The sequence below is a fragment of the Melanostigma gelatinosum genome (genome assembly GCF_949748355.1).
Source record: "Melanostigma gelatinosum genome assembly, chromosome: 23".
In the NCBI taxonomy this organism is placed as follows: Eukaryota; Metazoa; Chordata; class Actinopteri; order Perciformes; family Zoarcidae; genus Melanostigma; species Melanostigma gelatinosum.
This window is the reverse complement of record NC_136656.1, coordinates 3,624,070-3,640,845: the sequence shown is the minus strand read 5'-3', so window position 1 is coordinate 3,640,845 and position 16,776 is coordinate 3,624,070. Positions and strand designations below refer to the sequence as shown.

The following is a 16,776-nucleotide window of genomic DNA, read 5'->3' as shown; positions in this document are numbered from 1 at the left end:
GTCTCACACATGGATTTTGGGGCATTTTGATTTAATGTGCTTGTTTGAAAATAATTCATATCAAAGAATTCTTCATATTCCGCGAAACTTTTAACTTAAAAAAAAATACCATTTTACCTGTTTTGAGGGACTTTAAGAAATGACTTGAAGACTTCACACAGAATGGTTTATTTGAGCATCTTCTCTTTTTTTAAGTCACATCTGTCTCGCTTGAATCAAACTGAATTTGCGCCGACGCACCATTGAAAACCAGTCGGTGTCTCGTTCTCTGTTGAAGTGTAAATATTTGCGGATTTATTTCGGACTGTATAGAATTATCTGAGCTGTTGCCCCCCCTTGTGGCTGGTTAATGTAAGTACTCGCTGACCTGTGAAACACGTTGCACTACGTTGTACTGATGTACTACTACTGTATGATTGTCAATGTTATTGCGGTGGCTGGATTTTCTTTTTTGTATATTGTGACATAATAATACTTTTAACAACGTCCTCTGACTCAAATGTCTTATTTTTAATTATGTGTATGACAGGTTTTTTGCCATTTTTGTCAAATATTTTGTGTTTAATATTCACAATCTGCATATCAAATTAGTACCAAGAAACAACCGGCAGTAATGAAAGTAAAGGTTCTTACTTTTGGTCCCGTTTGTGCCTCCTGACGGCTAAAGTCTCACGCATGAACTCACCAAAAGTTGTGTTGTGTTGTTTTAACAATATAAAGTTAACTCTTCGGGTACCTGCTGACTCACTGTGACATATCTTGAGGCTGTAAAACATGCAAATAATCTTGATTGTTGTAGTCTGCAAGCAGGTTACAATTATTTCTTTATTTCAATATCGCAATAAATACGGAATTTCCTTTATTATTTAATTCTTCACAACTTTAAGTTTAAATCACCTTAAAAGTTGAAAAGTATTTGTATTTATATGCGACACTAAGCCTTTTTTCCATCTTTACAACTTAAATAAGTTAGATAGAATAAGTTCTACCTTTGTTGTTAAATATGTATAATAAGTTGGTAAAGCAGACTTTTCTCTCTATGTTCTTACCACTTAGAACCACTAGAGGTCAGCGTTCAGTCAGGCAGTGAGGGAGAGGACACCAACAGCAACCAAAACAATTTATATTATCTCCTAAAGTTTAAAATCTTTTGTCTATACATGTTCTTACTCATACTGATTCACAAACACACTGGAACTATTTCATATTTATGTTTGTGCTTAGTCAGCGTGGCTCTAATTCAGCTCAATTTCAGTTTATCAGGAATCCCAGGAAGCTTAAAGACACCCTCATCTAATGTCCTTGCTCTCGCTCTCTCTTGCCCGCAAGACTCTCTCTCTCGCTTCTCTCTCTCTCTCTCGCTTCTCTCTCTCTCTCTCGCTTCTCTCTCTCTCTCTCTCTCGCTCTCTCTCTCTCTCTCTCGCTTCTCTCTCTCTCTCTCTCTCTCGCTTCTCTCTCTCTCTCTCGCTTCTCTCTCTCTCTCTCTCCCTCCCTCCCTCCCTCCCTCCCTCCCTCCCTCTCCCTCCCTCCCTTCAGCTGCCGGCTCAGGGGGAAGTGTGTCGTGTCGCTCTCTCGCTGCTCCCAGTGATGGCTTTAAGCCCTCAGGAACGCTCGAGTTCCGGAACACCTGGCTTGAAATTCCGTTGAAAAACTGGAGGACCTGAGAAGACTTACTATCTTACATTTGTTCTTTTTTAAGAGTTGATTCATTGCACCCCATGAAAGCGGATCCTTTGCCTTCATTTTCCAGAACTCCGGGTGGATTTTGTTACATCGGGAATTCTTTCCCCATGAATTACTTTTGTATGAAACTTCTTTTCGGAGATGTACATCCCCATTTTTGGGGATGTACCTTTGGATTTGGAGGCGTGGCATGCTTTCAACGAAGAAAGAAATCAGACTCAAAAGTAGACGTGTGTGTGTGTGTGATTAAAGCCATTGAGTAAGTGTGTTGTTTGTATGTCTGTGTGTGTTTTCGGCCATGCTGGAGGAACAGAAGGCCCGGGCTTCTCTGCAACAGAGCTCGCCGGACGCAGGTCACCCAAAAGCGCCGGAGACCAACAGCAGCGCCGGTGACCTGCTCGCTGGTAAAACCGAGCACATCTCAAACGGCAGAGACGCCTTCGACCCCGGACGCCGGTAAGGACGACTACGTCACCAACTTTAACTTATGAACTTAATTGGGCCATTTTTCTAGCCAGAACAATGGGGTTGACACTGTGTTGTCTTCTATCCACAGTGGCCACATTCTTGCATATGCGGCAATTAGCAAGTGTGATACAGTCCTCTGGTATTGACCTGCTGACCCGGCAGCTAAAACAAGAAGACAACTGTGTTTGAGTGTTATCTATGTATGTATGCACGCATGTGTGGGTGCCTCATGTGTCTAAATCCAAAGCTTAACAAGTTTTCCTCAACGATGCATATCAGACATACTGCCAAGGGCACGAAATACCACCGGGTATGTACCGGGTACATGTTGCAGAATCTTGTCGGACGGCAGAACGTGCCAAGATATTTACTCAAAGGGATTTTTAGCTTTGATTTATTGATTAATCCAAGATGGAGCTGCACCATTCAAACCTCAGCAGCCGAAGTGAACTGCAGTCATTGAGCGGCAGCCTGCAGGCCTGCAGAGCGCTGAAGCTCCGCCCCCGCTGAGGCACAAGACACTGTGTATTTGGTGATTCACAGTTTATTAAAGTTCTAGACATCACTTTTTAAGAAAACGAGTCTTGTTTTTTTAGACTCTTACTAAAAAGCTAACGACGATTGTTTCGTTGGTCGTACAAAGTCCTGAGCTGTTAATTCCAAAAAAAGCTTTTAATAGTTTTCCTCGAACAGCCGGGTCGCTAGGGAGGCGTGTGTGTGTGTGTGTGTGTGTGTGTGTGTGTGTACCATCCCATACCTTGAGGCCATTATGGGCCTTGGCTGGGTTTTGATGGGATGACAGTATAAATGGAAGTAAACGCCACCGCCTACTGTGTGTGAGGGTTATGTGAGCTAAAGAAGAGATTCAGAAGGTAAAGATGGATAGAAAAGAGGAAGTGTGTGTGTGTGTGTGTGTGGTAGGTAGAGAGAGGTGTGAAATAGCTCCGGTCTTCTGCTCTGCTCTGTGTTATGTGGATTCAGGCGGCTGGATTTAGGACTGTTTATCGTGCGCGTAAATCTGATTTACCTCCGTGTGCTCCTTGTCTCTATTTTTAGGTTTTTGTCACGGCTCTGTCATCTGATGCTTGTAGCACAATTCATACAAAGCCTGATGCGCAGCCACACACACACACACACATTTTAGTCATTGTCAGCAGATTCAGTCCCGTGGGGCTCACAGCTTGTCAGCCAACAAGTCCTTCAAATTCGATCTACAGATGAACTTTATTGTCCCAAAGGAGGAATTTGACTTGGGCACTGTGCTGCAGCACTGTGCTGCAGTCCGTTGCTTTAAATAAAAAACATCACAAAACAACATGAAACCAATCTAAATTATAAATTTCCCTTCAAAACGTACGTAAATAGTGTCTATAAAAGTGAGCCCACGTCATTTAAGTGCATCGGCCAAATAAATATAGCTGCGGTATTTGATATTGACACTTGGCCAGCAGAAACAGAACATCCGACATATTATCAGATGTGGCAAACGTGTTAATAAACACAGCTGTAACAGATCCAGCAAAGGCCTCGGCATTCATTTGGAGTCTTCCAGCAACTGCTGACTGAAATATCTGTCTCTCCAGCTGCCAAATGCGCCACTATGTTCACCAGTGAGCTGCTAATTTGTCTGTCTGCAGGTGGTTTACGTTGGTTTGACCAGGCCGGGGTTGATGACAGCAGTGAAAATACAGCAAAACGGTAAATCTGTGGGCCAAAAAAACAGAATCAACGCGCTGAAAGATGCTAAAACGCTTCGTAAAGTGATCATTTTGCACATTACACACAGTAATATGATCCATTGTTGTTATGAGCTTTAAATAATACAGTCTGGATGAGTAGTGGACGCCAGTGTTAGGAGAAGTGTGGAAATTAAAGGCACCGTCAGTTCAAAAACACGCTGACCTTGACAACACACACACACACACACATTTAGCCTACAGTGCACACTCACAACATGACCGAACACCTCGTAAACTTCTGAGAGGGTTCCGGTTTTTACAGCGTGACAGGTGTGGTTAAATGTGCAGCTGCTGCTTTACCGCCATGTGTGACGATTGCTTCTCATATCTTCTTCTCTCTTTATCTTCAGTGTGAACACACGCCTGCCGAGACAGCATCAGGTCACATGTATGGTGTTTCAGAAATAAAGTCACTTCAGTTGAGATTTGTTTCATACACCGCACACTTGTGAACCGTCAGCATTGTGTGAGCGAGCTCCTGGCAGCAGGTCGCTTTCTGTTGGACCCCATTAGCTCATCCAGTTGTGAAAAGAGTTTCTGGGTCTCTCACACAGGGGAGATTTTAAAGACTGATCAGTTCCACAGTTTCGGCTTTTCATTTTACATGTAGGCCTCTGTCTTTGTTCCACCCACATGGTGAAGCCCCAACACAAAGTAGTCCTCTCAGACATCTGACTGGACAAAACCGAGCTTTGGTGCGCAGGAGGTTACAAACGTCTGCATTATTTCAGTCTCCTAAAATAGTGGAACTCCTGAAGCCAGCTCAGCGTATCCGGTGTCGCGTACAGATTGTGGAGTCTGAGACGGAACGACACACGACTCAATGGTGATGAAAACACTCCTCGGCTGTAAATGAAGCCGAGGTGTGATGATGTAACTCGAACTGGAGCCAAGCACACATATTCACGCCGCGCTACATGTCGCAGTATCACTGTCACGTTCAGCTGTCCGTCTCATTCGAGCTCCCTGTGAAGTCAGGGAGAAGATATTTCTGAGATTCTACATTTGCATGTGGTCACGTAGTGTCTTGTATTTGCTCGAGTGGCATTTAAAAGAACGCTCCGGTGAAAAGCTACCGACCAAGGAGTGGAAGGGACTTGAACTTTACCTGAGTCTTTTCTTTTCATACCACTTTCTGCTTCTACTTCACTGTGTCTCAGAGGGAACTCAGAGTTTTGGTTACTTCATCAAAGTCAGATTTTTGCACACAAAACATTTGAGGGGCTTATAAAACAAGATGTTTTGTTATAAATGAAACTTTCCAACGTTTTATACAACAGCTGAAAAGATTAGTTTAGTGATCAATCACTCGATTGACAGAAAATATAATTGGAAACTTTTCTGATCGTTTCAGTCATTTTTCACGTAAAACCTTTCATGGTTCCAGTTTCACAAATGTGAAGATTTGCTGCTTTTCTTTTCAATATTGTTCATAATGTTAATGTGTTGGTAATAACGTTGAGGTTTGGACTGAACAGACATTGTGAAAGTGTCACTTTAGGCTCTGCTTCATTCTGACAATAAGTCTCACTGCTTTCACTGTTTTCAAAAAGCAAACAGTCAATCAATCAATTGACGGAGAAAAACATAAGCAGATTAATCCGTAAGAGCACTGAAACATATTTAAAATCATGTCATACACACACACACACACTCGCGGATGTCGAGGCCTGGTGGTGCTGAGTGACTGCATCTCTGTTTGGGGCGGCGGTGATTCATTTTCATCAGCACTTATTAGAGCCTCTTGATAACTGCTCCTCAGAGGACGCCATCCACACACACACTCACGAACGCCCACGAAAACACACACATACAAGGCAACACGGACACACACACAGGGAAGCTGATCGTGTGTTGACAAAGTGACTGAAAGATGAACAGGCCGGCTCACAGAACTGTCTGGGCCCCCTGAAAAGGTCCAGTGACTGGGCCTTCCCCCACAAATGTTGTATTAAAGGACATTAAAAGAATATAACAAGCAGGCAGAAGCTTATATATCACCTCTGCCTAGATAATATAGCAAAATATTCATAAAATGAAAGATTTGTGAATGTTATGCAAGAAAGAAAAACATAAAACAGAAGTTGAAATGTCAATGAATTTTAATCTTAACCTGTCATCCTCGGCCCCCTTTCTTCGTCTCCTTCAAATCATCCATTAAAAATATAAAAGCACATTAAGCCACCGACGCTGCGGAGATATTATTTAGTATGCTATATACCGCTGAGATATACGAGACTAAAAAGTACAATATTTACCTCTGAGATGTAGTGAAGTAAAAAGTATAATATTTACCTGTTAGATGTAGTGGAGTACAAATATAACGTTGCATAAAATGAAAATACAAAAGGGGATAACGGGGATATAGTATTAATTTAATGCAATCCCCCCCAGAGAAAGATCCTTTCAGGAAAATGTTCATGGTCACATTTGAATAAACTGTTGACTCAGCAGTCTGTGTAGTCAATAGCTTTTTTTTTTTTTTTTTTTTTACAAAAGTTCCTTCTCCTCTCACTTCATTTGTGTCTCAAAACACATTATACTGTTGTTAATATTCATGTTGCTGCATTTATCAATTAGTACCTTTTATTTTCGTTCTCATTTGTACAGATGTTAATAATGCATCTGTTTTTGAATGTATCTGATATATTTGAGAGGGAAGCGGGGTGTTGATATATTCTTAATTCATTTATGGTCACAGAAACCGCTTAATTACCACCCATACAGTGTTTAAAATACCATTACGAGCCTCTATTAAATGTATGAACTGACATTATGTGGGAATAGCACCGCTGTGTGGCAGAATAATGACACACGTATCCTCTCTGCTTTTCACACCCTTCTTCATTTAGCGAGGAAAGGAAATAAGCCATTTATTCGTCTGTTTATTGGTATGAACTTGTAGAAATATTACAATTTATTTTATTTCTGTGGCGTTGGTTTCAAAATATTGATGCGACGTCACCAAATAGCAACAAATAACCATCCCGGTCCGTATCTTCAAAATAAAAGCTCTCCATCTATATGAACTGCAACATTAGTGATGCTTACACATTAATGCATACTATTATTGACGTGGACCAGTCTGGTACCTTAGAGAGGCCTATAGTGTTACGATAGGCCTAATACTTATGTACTTTTACTAATATTTTGAATGCAGGACCTTTTACGTTTCTTTACTTGTAACGTTCGCGCTTTTACTTTGAAGCCTTGGCACTAAAAGCGGAAGTGTCCCCTTTCGTTCTGGAGTAGCTGCCTGCAGACATCTCGAAGATGAATTTGAACACACAAGATACGTGAAATATTCACAAATAACGGAAGGTATGCAACAAAAGTACAAGTAGAGAGCGAAGCACCGCGTAACTACTCGATTTTACGTGATGTTTGGCTTCTGAAAACCGCGTTAAACGTTTGTTTGTAACCGGGCCCTCGCGAAGTATTCCGCTAGTGCACGCTAGCAGTAGCACGCGAGGCAAGTTTAGCCATGTTAGCTCTGTTTGGGCAGTAATGGCGTGCTGAAAGACGGCGTTGATGTACGTATAACGTTATGCACAGGGCTCTGGTGAGGTTAGCAGTAGGCTGAGGATGTTTTGTAGATAGTTCTGCATTTATACATTTGCAAAACAAAGCCCGTATTACTTACTCCGGTGTAATACTTTTAGGAATTAATTACACTCATAGGGTCTTTATCATTTCCCAATTTTGTTGCCTTCACGATCCTCAGTCTTGTGACCCGGAAATCGATCTCACCCCAGCTCCTAAAATGCATCTCGAGGGGCGAGGAACGAGGAGGCTTGGCGGAGGAGCTTATGAGCAAGGCAACTCGGGTGTGTCCTTCGCAGTCGTGTTTTTGGCACACGTAAACGAATAAAAGCGGCGTGACACACAGCTGTGACGATCTCAAACTACTGGACTCTACAAATGTAACAGTTCCTTTTTGTGTTCATACATTTTATATATTTAAGATGATCAACTCAGACTTTCTACAATTCACAGTCTATGTAGCTCCTCATAAGGCTCTGTTCTAACCACATTTCTCAGTGACATTCACCCGATTATTTTTACTGAATGTAGGCTATATCCAATTCAACTGCTATAATCCTTTATGTTTACTCTCCTGGTTTCTCCTCCGCTTGTATCTCCAATGGGCGGGACTAAGGCGCGAGGAGTTAAGGAACAAAATCGGGGAATGAGAAAGACCCATAGTAGTTATTCCCAAGGCATGAAATAAGACGTACATGTAATGAAATTCCCCAAATTCAGACAGCGACCCAGGGTGGAAGCAGGCGGCAACTTCCGGTTCTGCCGAGTGAAGCCAATGCGGAAGTGTCTTAAAACGTGCAGTCTCTCTACTGACCAGCAGGGGGCGACTCCTCTGGTTGTATAGAAGTCTATGAGAAAATGACTCAACTTCTCTCTTGATTTATTACCTCAGTAAACATGAGTTTCTGGTCTCAATCTCCAGTTTCAAGTCTTCTTCAACACAGCATGATGTTCATGTCGTAAATCATTTGCATACATTTGATAGGTCACTGCAGCGCTTTGCTCGATGACATTTTGTTCCGGCAAATATTGAGCCAGAATCAACTGTCTTTCTGCTCAATCCTGCCTTTTGTTGTTGCTGTATCCCTCTGCATTAACACTCCTGCTTCTTTGGCTGAAGTTTTTAAGGCATACCTAAAGTCACTCTGAACGTTGCCTTAGGCTACATCCACACAGCTACGTTTCCGGTTTGAAGCGTATATCTTTTGCTATGTTTATGCCTAGCGTCCACACGACTCAGACATTACGTGTCCGTCCCTGATTCGTCACGCCGCCGGAAGCCATAAAACTTTGTTTAAAAAGTAAATTTGATGTGTTTGTGTGTGTGTGAGAGAGAGAGAGAGCAGCAGCCTTGTAACAAAGTTTGAAAAATAAAACTTGAAAGAATGATCCCAATCGCTTCCACGCAGTGAGCCAAACTTATTCTCAAAACATTGGTATCGGATTAGTACTCTGTATCGGCCAATATCCAAAGCCACGGTATCGGTATTGGGTCTGTCTGTTTGAGTATCGAAAGGAAGATCTTAAGTATCAAGCCAGACCTTTCATTCGTGAAGAGTACTGTAATGCTGCCCGGTTTACGTGAACAGTGATGTGATAATTGTTTTCAGGCGTGTCAGTACTAGTGGTGTCACGGATCGATCCGTCGTCCGTTCGGATCAGCCCTCACGGTTCGGATCACTCGTGAATCACGGATCAATTGAGTGTTTCTTTTTTTTCTTTTTCTTTTACAGTGTAATCATCATAGTGTCCCATAGTGTGTAATGAAGTTCTACTGCTGCTGTTCCTTTTCAAGTAACAAGTCCCCGAATATCAATGCAGAGTGTCAATGAACAGCAGGAGTGTGTTCACGTGAACGGAGCAGGTTAAAAGCATTTAACGGTGAAAGTCATGGCGAGCGGAGGAACATCAGAAGCCACCGCGTCATTTAAATCGCAAGTTTGGGAACATTTTGTCTTCCCTATAACGTATAATGGCGGGATGAGGGTGGTGGACAAACCGCTACGGTATGTAGGCGTTATTTAAAGAGAGACGCACGATAACTGCAAAACATCGGGCATGTCCACACGTATGAAGAGACACCATCCCGTCTATCAGCGACGGGGGACACTCCGGTGTGGAAAACAACGGATTTCAAAATCTGGTTAAAGTGCTTGAGCCACGCTACGAAATCCACTCGCACACCCATTTCAGTATGAAGATCGTTCCAGGCCTCTATGAGAAGGAAAAGACTGTCCGCTCACTTCATCACGGGAGATTCTTAGTCCGGTGCTGTAGACACGCCCCCTCTGTGAGAGTCACACAGACACACACCTGGTGCAGGTGCTGACAGAAGTATCAGAGTGGAAGCTAGCAGGGCCCAATAGTAATATCACTGCAGAAAGGTCGACCCTCTCCCCAGACAATGGAGATATTCTCATCTTTTTGAAAATAATGTCACAGTCATGTAACATTATTGTGTATTTGAATGACATAACCTGACAGGAAGTAAACATAGACCCACGTTGTTGCCGAGCAGTTCAGTTCAGTTGGAACAGTGGAAGCTAGCTCACTGGCTGTTTCTTTCTTTCAATATTGATCAAAGGACGAGGATATCAACATACCTCATGTTGCACTTAAACTTAACAGAATTGAATATTCTTGAATGTTTTATTTTTATTTATTTATTTCATTTTGTTTCAAATTGGACATCTTCAATATTTTTTTTTATGTAAGATTATAGTCCAAAGTTCTTTTCTTGAAGTTCTTTAATTAATAAATGGAAAGCAAAGTTATAATGACTCCTCCAATTTTCTTTGTTGATCCGAAAAATGATCCGAACCGTGACTCAAGAGCCGTGATCCGAACCGAACCGTAGGGTTTGTGATCCGATGCACCCCTAGTTAGCATGGACGGAAATCATTTCTAAAACAATGCAGATGTGGACATAGATTGTTTTTAGTTGAAAAAGTGTGGATGTAGCCTTAATCTATGCCGCAACACTTGTTTCTGTTTGTTTGTTTCTACGGTGTGTCCGAAATGACTTACTACTTACTATATAGTGTTCCATATTGTGAGCCGTAACCTACCAGCAAGGTTAAGTGCAGTGTTTTCAGGATTGTCTGAATCTTTCGGTATGATCTAATGTCACCTCCTGAAATGGAAATTGCGGTTCTGGTCTGTTACATTTCTGCAATGTGCATTGTCTGCTGGTGCCAGTCTCAATCCACCAGAGATAAACATGGAAAAAATAAATGAGTTTGTGTCTGTTCCGGATGTGTCCAGTGACCTTGTTTTCTATTTTTTTTATCTGTTTTGTTGCCTTTGCCTTCTCTGTTCTTTCTTGCTAGTGAAGACTCAGAAGTGAAATAGACTGAATTAATGCGTGTCCTACAGCGCCAGAGTGGACGACTTCAAGACAAGACCATCCAGATGTTGGAATTAACCCATCCAAGAAGCTGAAGTCCAATCCCATTCAATAACCCCATCCTTTGTTTGTTTTTTTGTTGTTTTTTTTACTTTTCAGCTTTGCATTGCTATCGGAGCGTTGTGCCCCTTCTCCCGCTCCACGGCCCCTAACAAGCCCCTTGCTTGGAGGGCTCCACAGGAGCTCGCTCCTGCTCGGCCAGCAGGCTGCCTCCTTGCGGCTGGCTCAACTGAAAGCCCAGCTAGCAGTGACGCAGATAAACAACGCTCTCGTTGTTGGCAGCCGAGCCGCGACCTACATACCCACAACGCCCCCCTCCCCAACTGTTGCGGCCATCAATCTCCTTCACCTTCTGAAGATCGCAAACACCATGTCCCATCCCCTGTACAACCCCTATGCCTCTGTGAACCAAAGAGCCACCCAAGGGCAGTATGGACTCTCCGGTGGACCGGCAGAGAGGGACCCTCGGACGGCAGCTCCTCGCCTTGGACCTGGGTCCAGCTTCAGCTCTCCTGGAACTTCTTCTGTGACTTCTGCCAACTCTGGGGGAATAATTCCACCACTGCTGCCTCAATTGATGAGCTACAGGCCTGAACCGAGTAGGGCCATTATAGACAAGAACATGGAGAGGTCTATAGACATGCATATTAGTAGAGCCAGAGAGGAGGTGAGGCTTCTTTGCAAACCAATGCAACAGCCCATAGACTCTCGCTTTATTGGCACGCAAAGGGAGCTTCTCTCCTCAGGCTCAGGGATGGTCTCCTACTCAACGTCCTCAACCTCTGCCTCTCTAGGACGTAGATACCCGGGAGTTGAAAGTGGCAGTAGCTCCTCGGACTGGTCATCGAACTACGAAAGGCCCACTACAGATGAACCCTCAACATTTTATTCATCGTCTGCTTCGTCTAACTATGCAAGCGGTGTTGATGGTAGGTTTAATGCTTCCAGTGACAGAGAACGTGATATGCCTTCCATTCCAGGGTTAGGTGATTTTGACAAACCCTTGCCGGACAATCCTGCGGCCCCTACAGAGCCCAATCGACAAAAGTACACCTCTGAGTCAGCTTCCAACATCCTTGTGCATTTTGGACTTGAAAAAGAGGACTTGGAACATCTCATCTCGTATCCCGAAAACCAGATCACCCCTGCTAACCTGCCGTTCATTTTGCGGCAAATCCGCCTTGAGAAGACCAAGAGAGCTACGACTGATGCTCAGTCAAAACCCCGTCCCGAACCCCAACCCACCAGAATGAGTCATTCTGGAGGGGCAGGGATGCGCCAGGAGGAAATATCGCCGGCTGTTCGCCAGCCGAGTAATGTGATCGACTATGGACATACAGGCAAATATACTGGAGGGGCTGTTGAAGAGATTGGAAGGACCAGCGTCAGCAGAGATACCAGCGGTGGGAGTGGAAGTATGTTGCCGATGGACACTTACAATAGTAGCAGACACGGTCGAGAACCACTGCAAAAAACAGAGTTGAAAAGCAGTGCCTTGGGTTTTTCTCGTGACCAGGAGAGTTCTGTTTCCAGTTTCAGCTCTTTGCACAGTTCAACACCGAGCTTTGTTTCTCCTCCAAGCAATGATCAGACTAACCGACTGCAAACCCAAACAATCGCCCCTTTCTATCGGAAAGACGCGGACGTCAGAGTTGTCAAGTCTGAAGCCCCCAAACCCGTTCCGTTGAAAGAACCAGAGGCAGATCGCCAGTCAACAATGAAAACCCAACCACCATGCACTTTGTTACGTGGTGTGGATCCTAGTAGACCCGGCCTTGTGCTCGTTGACAGTAATGACACCAGAGTTATTAAGAACCAGAGTAAAACCCCAGGACAGGGGTCAACCATTGCTGAGCAGAGGAAAAAGCAGCAGATGCAGAATCAGCCGGTGCAGCAGACGCAGCAGATGCAGAAGCAGCCGGAGCAGCAGACGCAGCAGCAGCAAATGAAGCAGCCGGTATCACAAGCCATGTGGCCTCCATTTTTTCCTGCTGCAAAGTCAGTTCCCCCTGCATCTCACATGCCCAGCATCACTGATGCCATGCAGCGTCCGGTGTTCATTCCTGTTGGTCCTCCCCCCATCGTCAGTCCTCCAGCTCTGCCTCAGCCAATCCCGGATCTGATGGGCTTCATTCATGGGACGATGCCACCTTCCAACAGGCGGCCTCCGGTAAAGCCTTCAGTCTCCAAGGGTCTGCCAACAGTGGCCATGATGCATGATTATGCAGCGGCCACACCGAGACTCTTTCCACATACCTGTTGTCTGTGTAACAGAGAATGTCCTCGCATGAAGGTGAGTGGAAGTCTGCACTCTGTTCTAACTCCCTTACGAAAATTGTGGGCTATTTATTTCAACATCTAAAATGTTTGTTGTTTTGTTCATTCTGAAATTCTATTTTATAGAGTTACATTTTTTTACTTTTTGGGCAAACTAATGGGGGTTAAGGCCGATACTTTCAAGACTATGTGAAATGTTTTTGTAAAATATTGAAACAAGGTTGGATTTCAAACTTTGGGAGTGATTTATTTTCTTTTTTTACGGTAACTAATTTGAATGTACTTGAAACTAAATCTTTTTTTTACCAAAAAGCTCCAAGGATGCCAGTCACCGCACACTGTTTTTTGTTCATCTGTAATTGAAGTTTCCACTGTGATTTACATGTGATTTGACTGACTTAAAACTGTAAAATATACATCATTGTCGTGTTTAGACGGATGAAGATCAAGGTCTTTGGTATACGACTGTCACCATTATGACGAATGACTGAAGCATAATTTGATTCAACAATACGCGACCAACTCCTGGGACGGTTGTTGAAAATGGAACCACGGGCTGAGAAGACCTGACCAGCAAGAATCTGCACATCTGAAGAACTAGAGCATCAAATGACGATGGAAGAGGACTGTTTTCCTTCTTTCTCTGTTTTTGGGGCTTTTTCCCCCGGATTGGAATACTACGAAACAGTTGTTAGTTGTTAAAGAGATGCACTGATGCCTATACTGATATTGGATACCATTTTCTTTTTTTTTAAAACATTTTAGTACGTTTATATCTGTATTTGAAAAACAAAATTTAACAAAGTTAGGGGCGCAATGTTAAGGTCACGCCTGATGTTGCCTTACACTTAAAATAATGATCCCAATCATGTCCACACAATGGGCCAAACAACTTATTAATAAGACATTGGTATCGGATTAGTACTCTGTATCGGCCCATATCCAAAGCCACGGTATCGGTATTAGGTCTGAAAAAGTTAGGTCAGTGCATCCCTCGTTGTGTAATTTGTATCTTTTATTCTTACCATTGGAGCGATCAGTAATGCACTTTGTTACATCAATTCATTTCATATCGGACAGTAGATATACATTTTTGTAATATTGGTAAATATGTAATATTATGAAGCCAAGCTCCCTTTTTTGTACAAAACATTTCCAACCATGAACCTGAACTCATCAGCATCATACTCCACAAACCACACAGTCAGCAAGATTTTGTTCGACCTTTTGGGACATTTCACATTTTGTCAAAAATGTCCCAGTTTCCACATCGTCCTGCCGAGTCCAGAGCACAAGACTGAAGAACCAGACATCGCATTGCCAAGAACTTCAGAAGAAAGCTTAGTTTTGGTTGCGTGTTACTGGCACTCCTGTGTTTGTTATGTCATGATAATGAATTGTTGCTCTTGCACTCAAAGCTGACAAAAGTCTGCTGTGACTATAAAGAAAAGAGCGGCCAACATTTCTGAAGGATTTAATCCATGTACTACACGTGTGTTTCTCACTACTTGATTCAAACACTATTTACTGCTGGAGAGTGTCGCAGCTCTTCACTTGTTCGTGTTCTTCAGATGACTGCTGTAAAGACTCCTTTAACATCAACACACACAACACAAACTGTACACAATAGCAGAGAAATTGAATTGGACACTTGGACTTGAGAGACTCAACAGACCAACAAAGAGGAGCTGTTTCTTTATGGCTGCTGTAATGTTGAATAAAAGATATGTTGTCAGACAATCACATAAGTGAGTGAATATTGACAGCTGATAGCAGTTTTGACAATAGTGAGGTCTATCTAATGCCGTTTGTTGTTCCGACTACTAGGATTGGATCTCCCACCAGAACACCAACTGTCACCTTGAGAGCTGCAGAGTCCTCCGAAGACGGTCAGTCTTTCTTCTTTTAACTTTTCCCTGTGAAGATCTCGTTACTTTTTGATAACCATTGCCTTTTGCCAAGCTAGTTCAACTTCTGTCAGGGTTCATATTTGGTTGTTTAAGGTACCTCCTCTGGTTGTTCTATAGTTGTATTCTGCAGAACCCGTACTATTCCGTGATATTCCGACATTAGCAGCATTACTTGAGTACGACTGCTTCATGGCTGCCTACCTCACCGCAGAAACCTTTGGCTGTTGTAAACATCTGTCCTCTTTTTAATAGGTGTGTTTCATTTGTGTTTCTTTAAACAGATACCCGGAGTGGGATGGTGAGATTGCACTCAGGTAAATTTGTTACGCTTGACAGAAGCAATGTTGGAAATCAGACTGGAAACTGGTCATTCGGGTGATTGGTCAGGCGTCATGACCCCCCCCTCAAATGTTGCCCTATTCGACCAATTCAGGGCTGAAATCCATCAAACATGTTGCAACCACGATCAGTTAGTGAACCAGTACCCTGTTGATTTTGGAAAACTTTGCTTTCCTATCGTTCCTCATGCTTTTCCCATCCCTTGCTCTCTTCAGTGCTCCAGGTAAAGATGCCTCGCCCTCAGCCTCTTCACAGACTTATCAGCATCGTCAGAAAGCCAAACATGGAAGCCACTCCCTCTCGCCCAGTCCCCGTCGGCCCCACCGCTCAGAGGGCAAACAGAAGAGATGCAGTCGCCAATCACGATCGCCACAGAGGTCCAGATACACTCGCAGGTCTGTGATGGATAAATTCTAATGCGAGCAATAAGTGAAATGACCAAATATGTTCCTGCAGAACCTTTTAGAATATCTGCATCAGCATTTTAACCTCTTTAGATTGAGTCCCCCCTTGAGAAATCTAAACTTTATATTTTTAAGATTGTCATTAGATGTGATCTGAACTTTTACCAGGTCCCGGTCTCGTTCTTCTTCCCCGCGGTACGACCGCCCTACTTCCTTCCGCTATCGATCGCGTTCAAGAAGTCCTGAGAGACAATCTTCACCACGGAGAAGTGACGACAGACTGTCGTCTCAGAGGAGGAGCCGTGAGAGACGATCATCTTCGAGGAGGAGTGACGAGAGACGATCGCCGTCGAGGAAGAGCGACGAGAGGCCGTCGCCAACAAGGAGGAGAGACAAGAGACGGTTGCAATCAGGGAGGAGCGCCGAGAGACGATTCCCCAAACGAAAGTCGAGCAATACAGACAACTTGGTTAAGAAACTACTGGAAACATCAGGTTTGAGAAATGACAAACGTTTTAATGACTTAACACCGTGTTTAAAGACTTGTTTTGTGTCGTAACGTACCTGCGTCCGTTGACGCTTAATGTACAGGTGAATGCCACCAATACAACCTGTTGTTTTTGTGGTTTCTTCACGATTTTATGCTCTTTAACTTTAAATGTTTTCATCTTACAATAGAGACGCAGTCTGAGACTTCGCAACCACCAAAATGCTGCAATGTTGTCCGACACTCTTTTTCCTCTTTGTCCCTCTAGCTGTCCAGTCTCTGTCAAAACAGTCTGACCTGGAGACTGTAGTTAAAACTCTGGCTCCCGCCTTAATGGCCGAGCTAGCCAAGATGAAGTCCACATCGTCATCCTCCTCCGCTTCCATTGGAAGAAAGCCCTCCTCGTCTTCTGCCTCTTCCTCCACCAAAAGGCCTTCTGTAGCAATTCCCAGTCTGCAAAAGAGCGAGGCAAGTTCTTCCACAAACATCGCTTCTCTTTTCTGAGATGAATGTATTTTTG

General features: G+C 43.5%; 1 protein-coding gene across 1 annotated transcript in view; it reads left to right on the top strand.

Moving 5' to 3' along the window:
• The first annotated feature begins 1,624 nt into the window (after positions 1-1,624).
• The window catches only part of LOC306796767 (uncharacterized protein), a 30,818-nt gene continuing 15,666 nt past the window's right edge, over positions 1,625-16,776 (top strand). Inside the window, exons 1-7 of the mRNA XM_079295836.1 lie at positions 1,625-2,139; positions 10,939-13,132; positions 14,944-15,005; positions 15,308-15,340; positions 15,581-15,760; positions 15,938-16,263; positions 16,525-16,728. Of these exons, the coding sequence (XP_079151962.1) occupies positions 1,982-2,139; positions 10,939-13,132; positions 14,944-15,005; positions 15,308-15,340; positions 15,581-15,760; positions 15,938-16,263; positions 16,525-16,728 (3,157 nt within the window). The 5' untranslated portion in view covers positions 1,625-1,981. The remainder of the gene's footprint in view (positions 2,140-10,938; positions 13,133-14,943; positions 15,006-15,307; positions 15,341-15,580; positions 15,761-15,937; positions 16,264-16,524; positions 16,729-16,776) is intronic.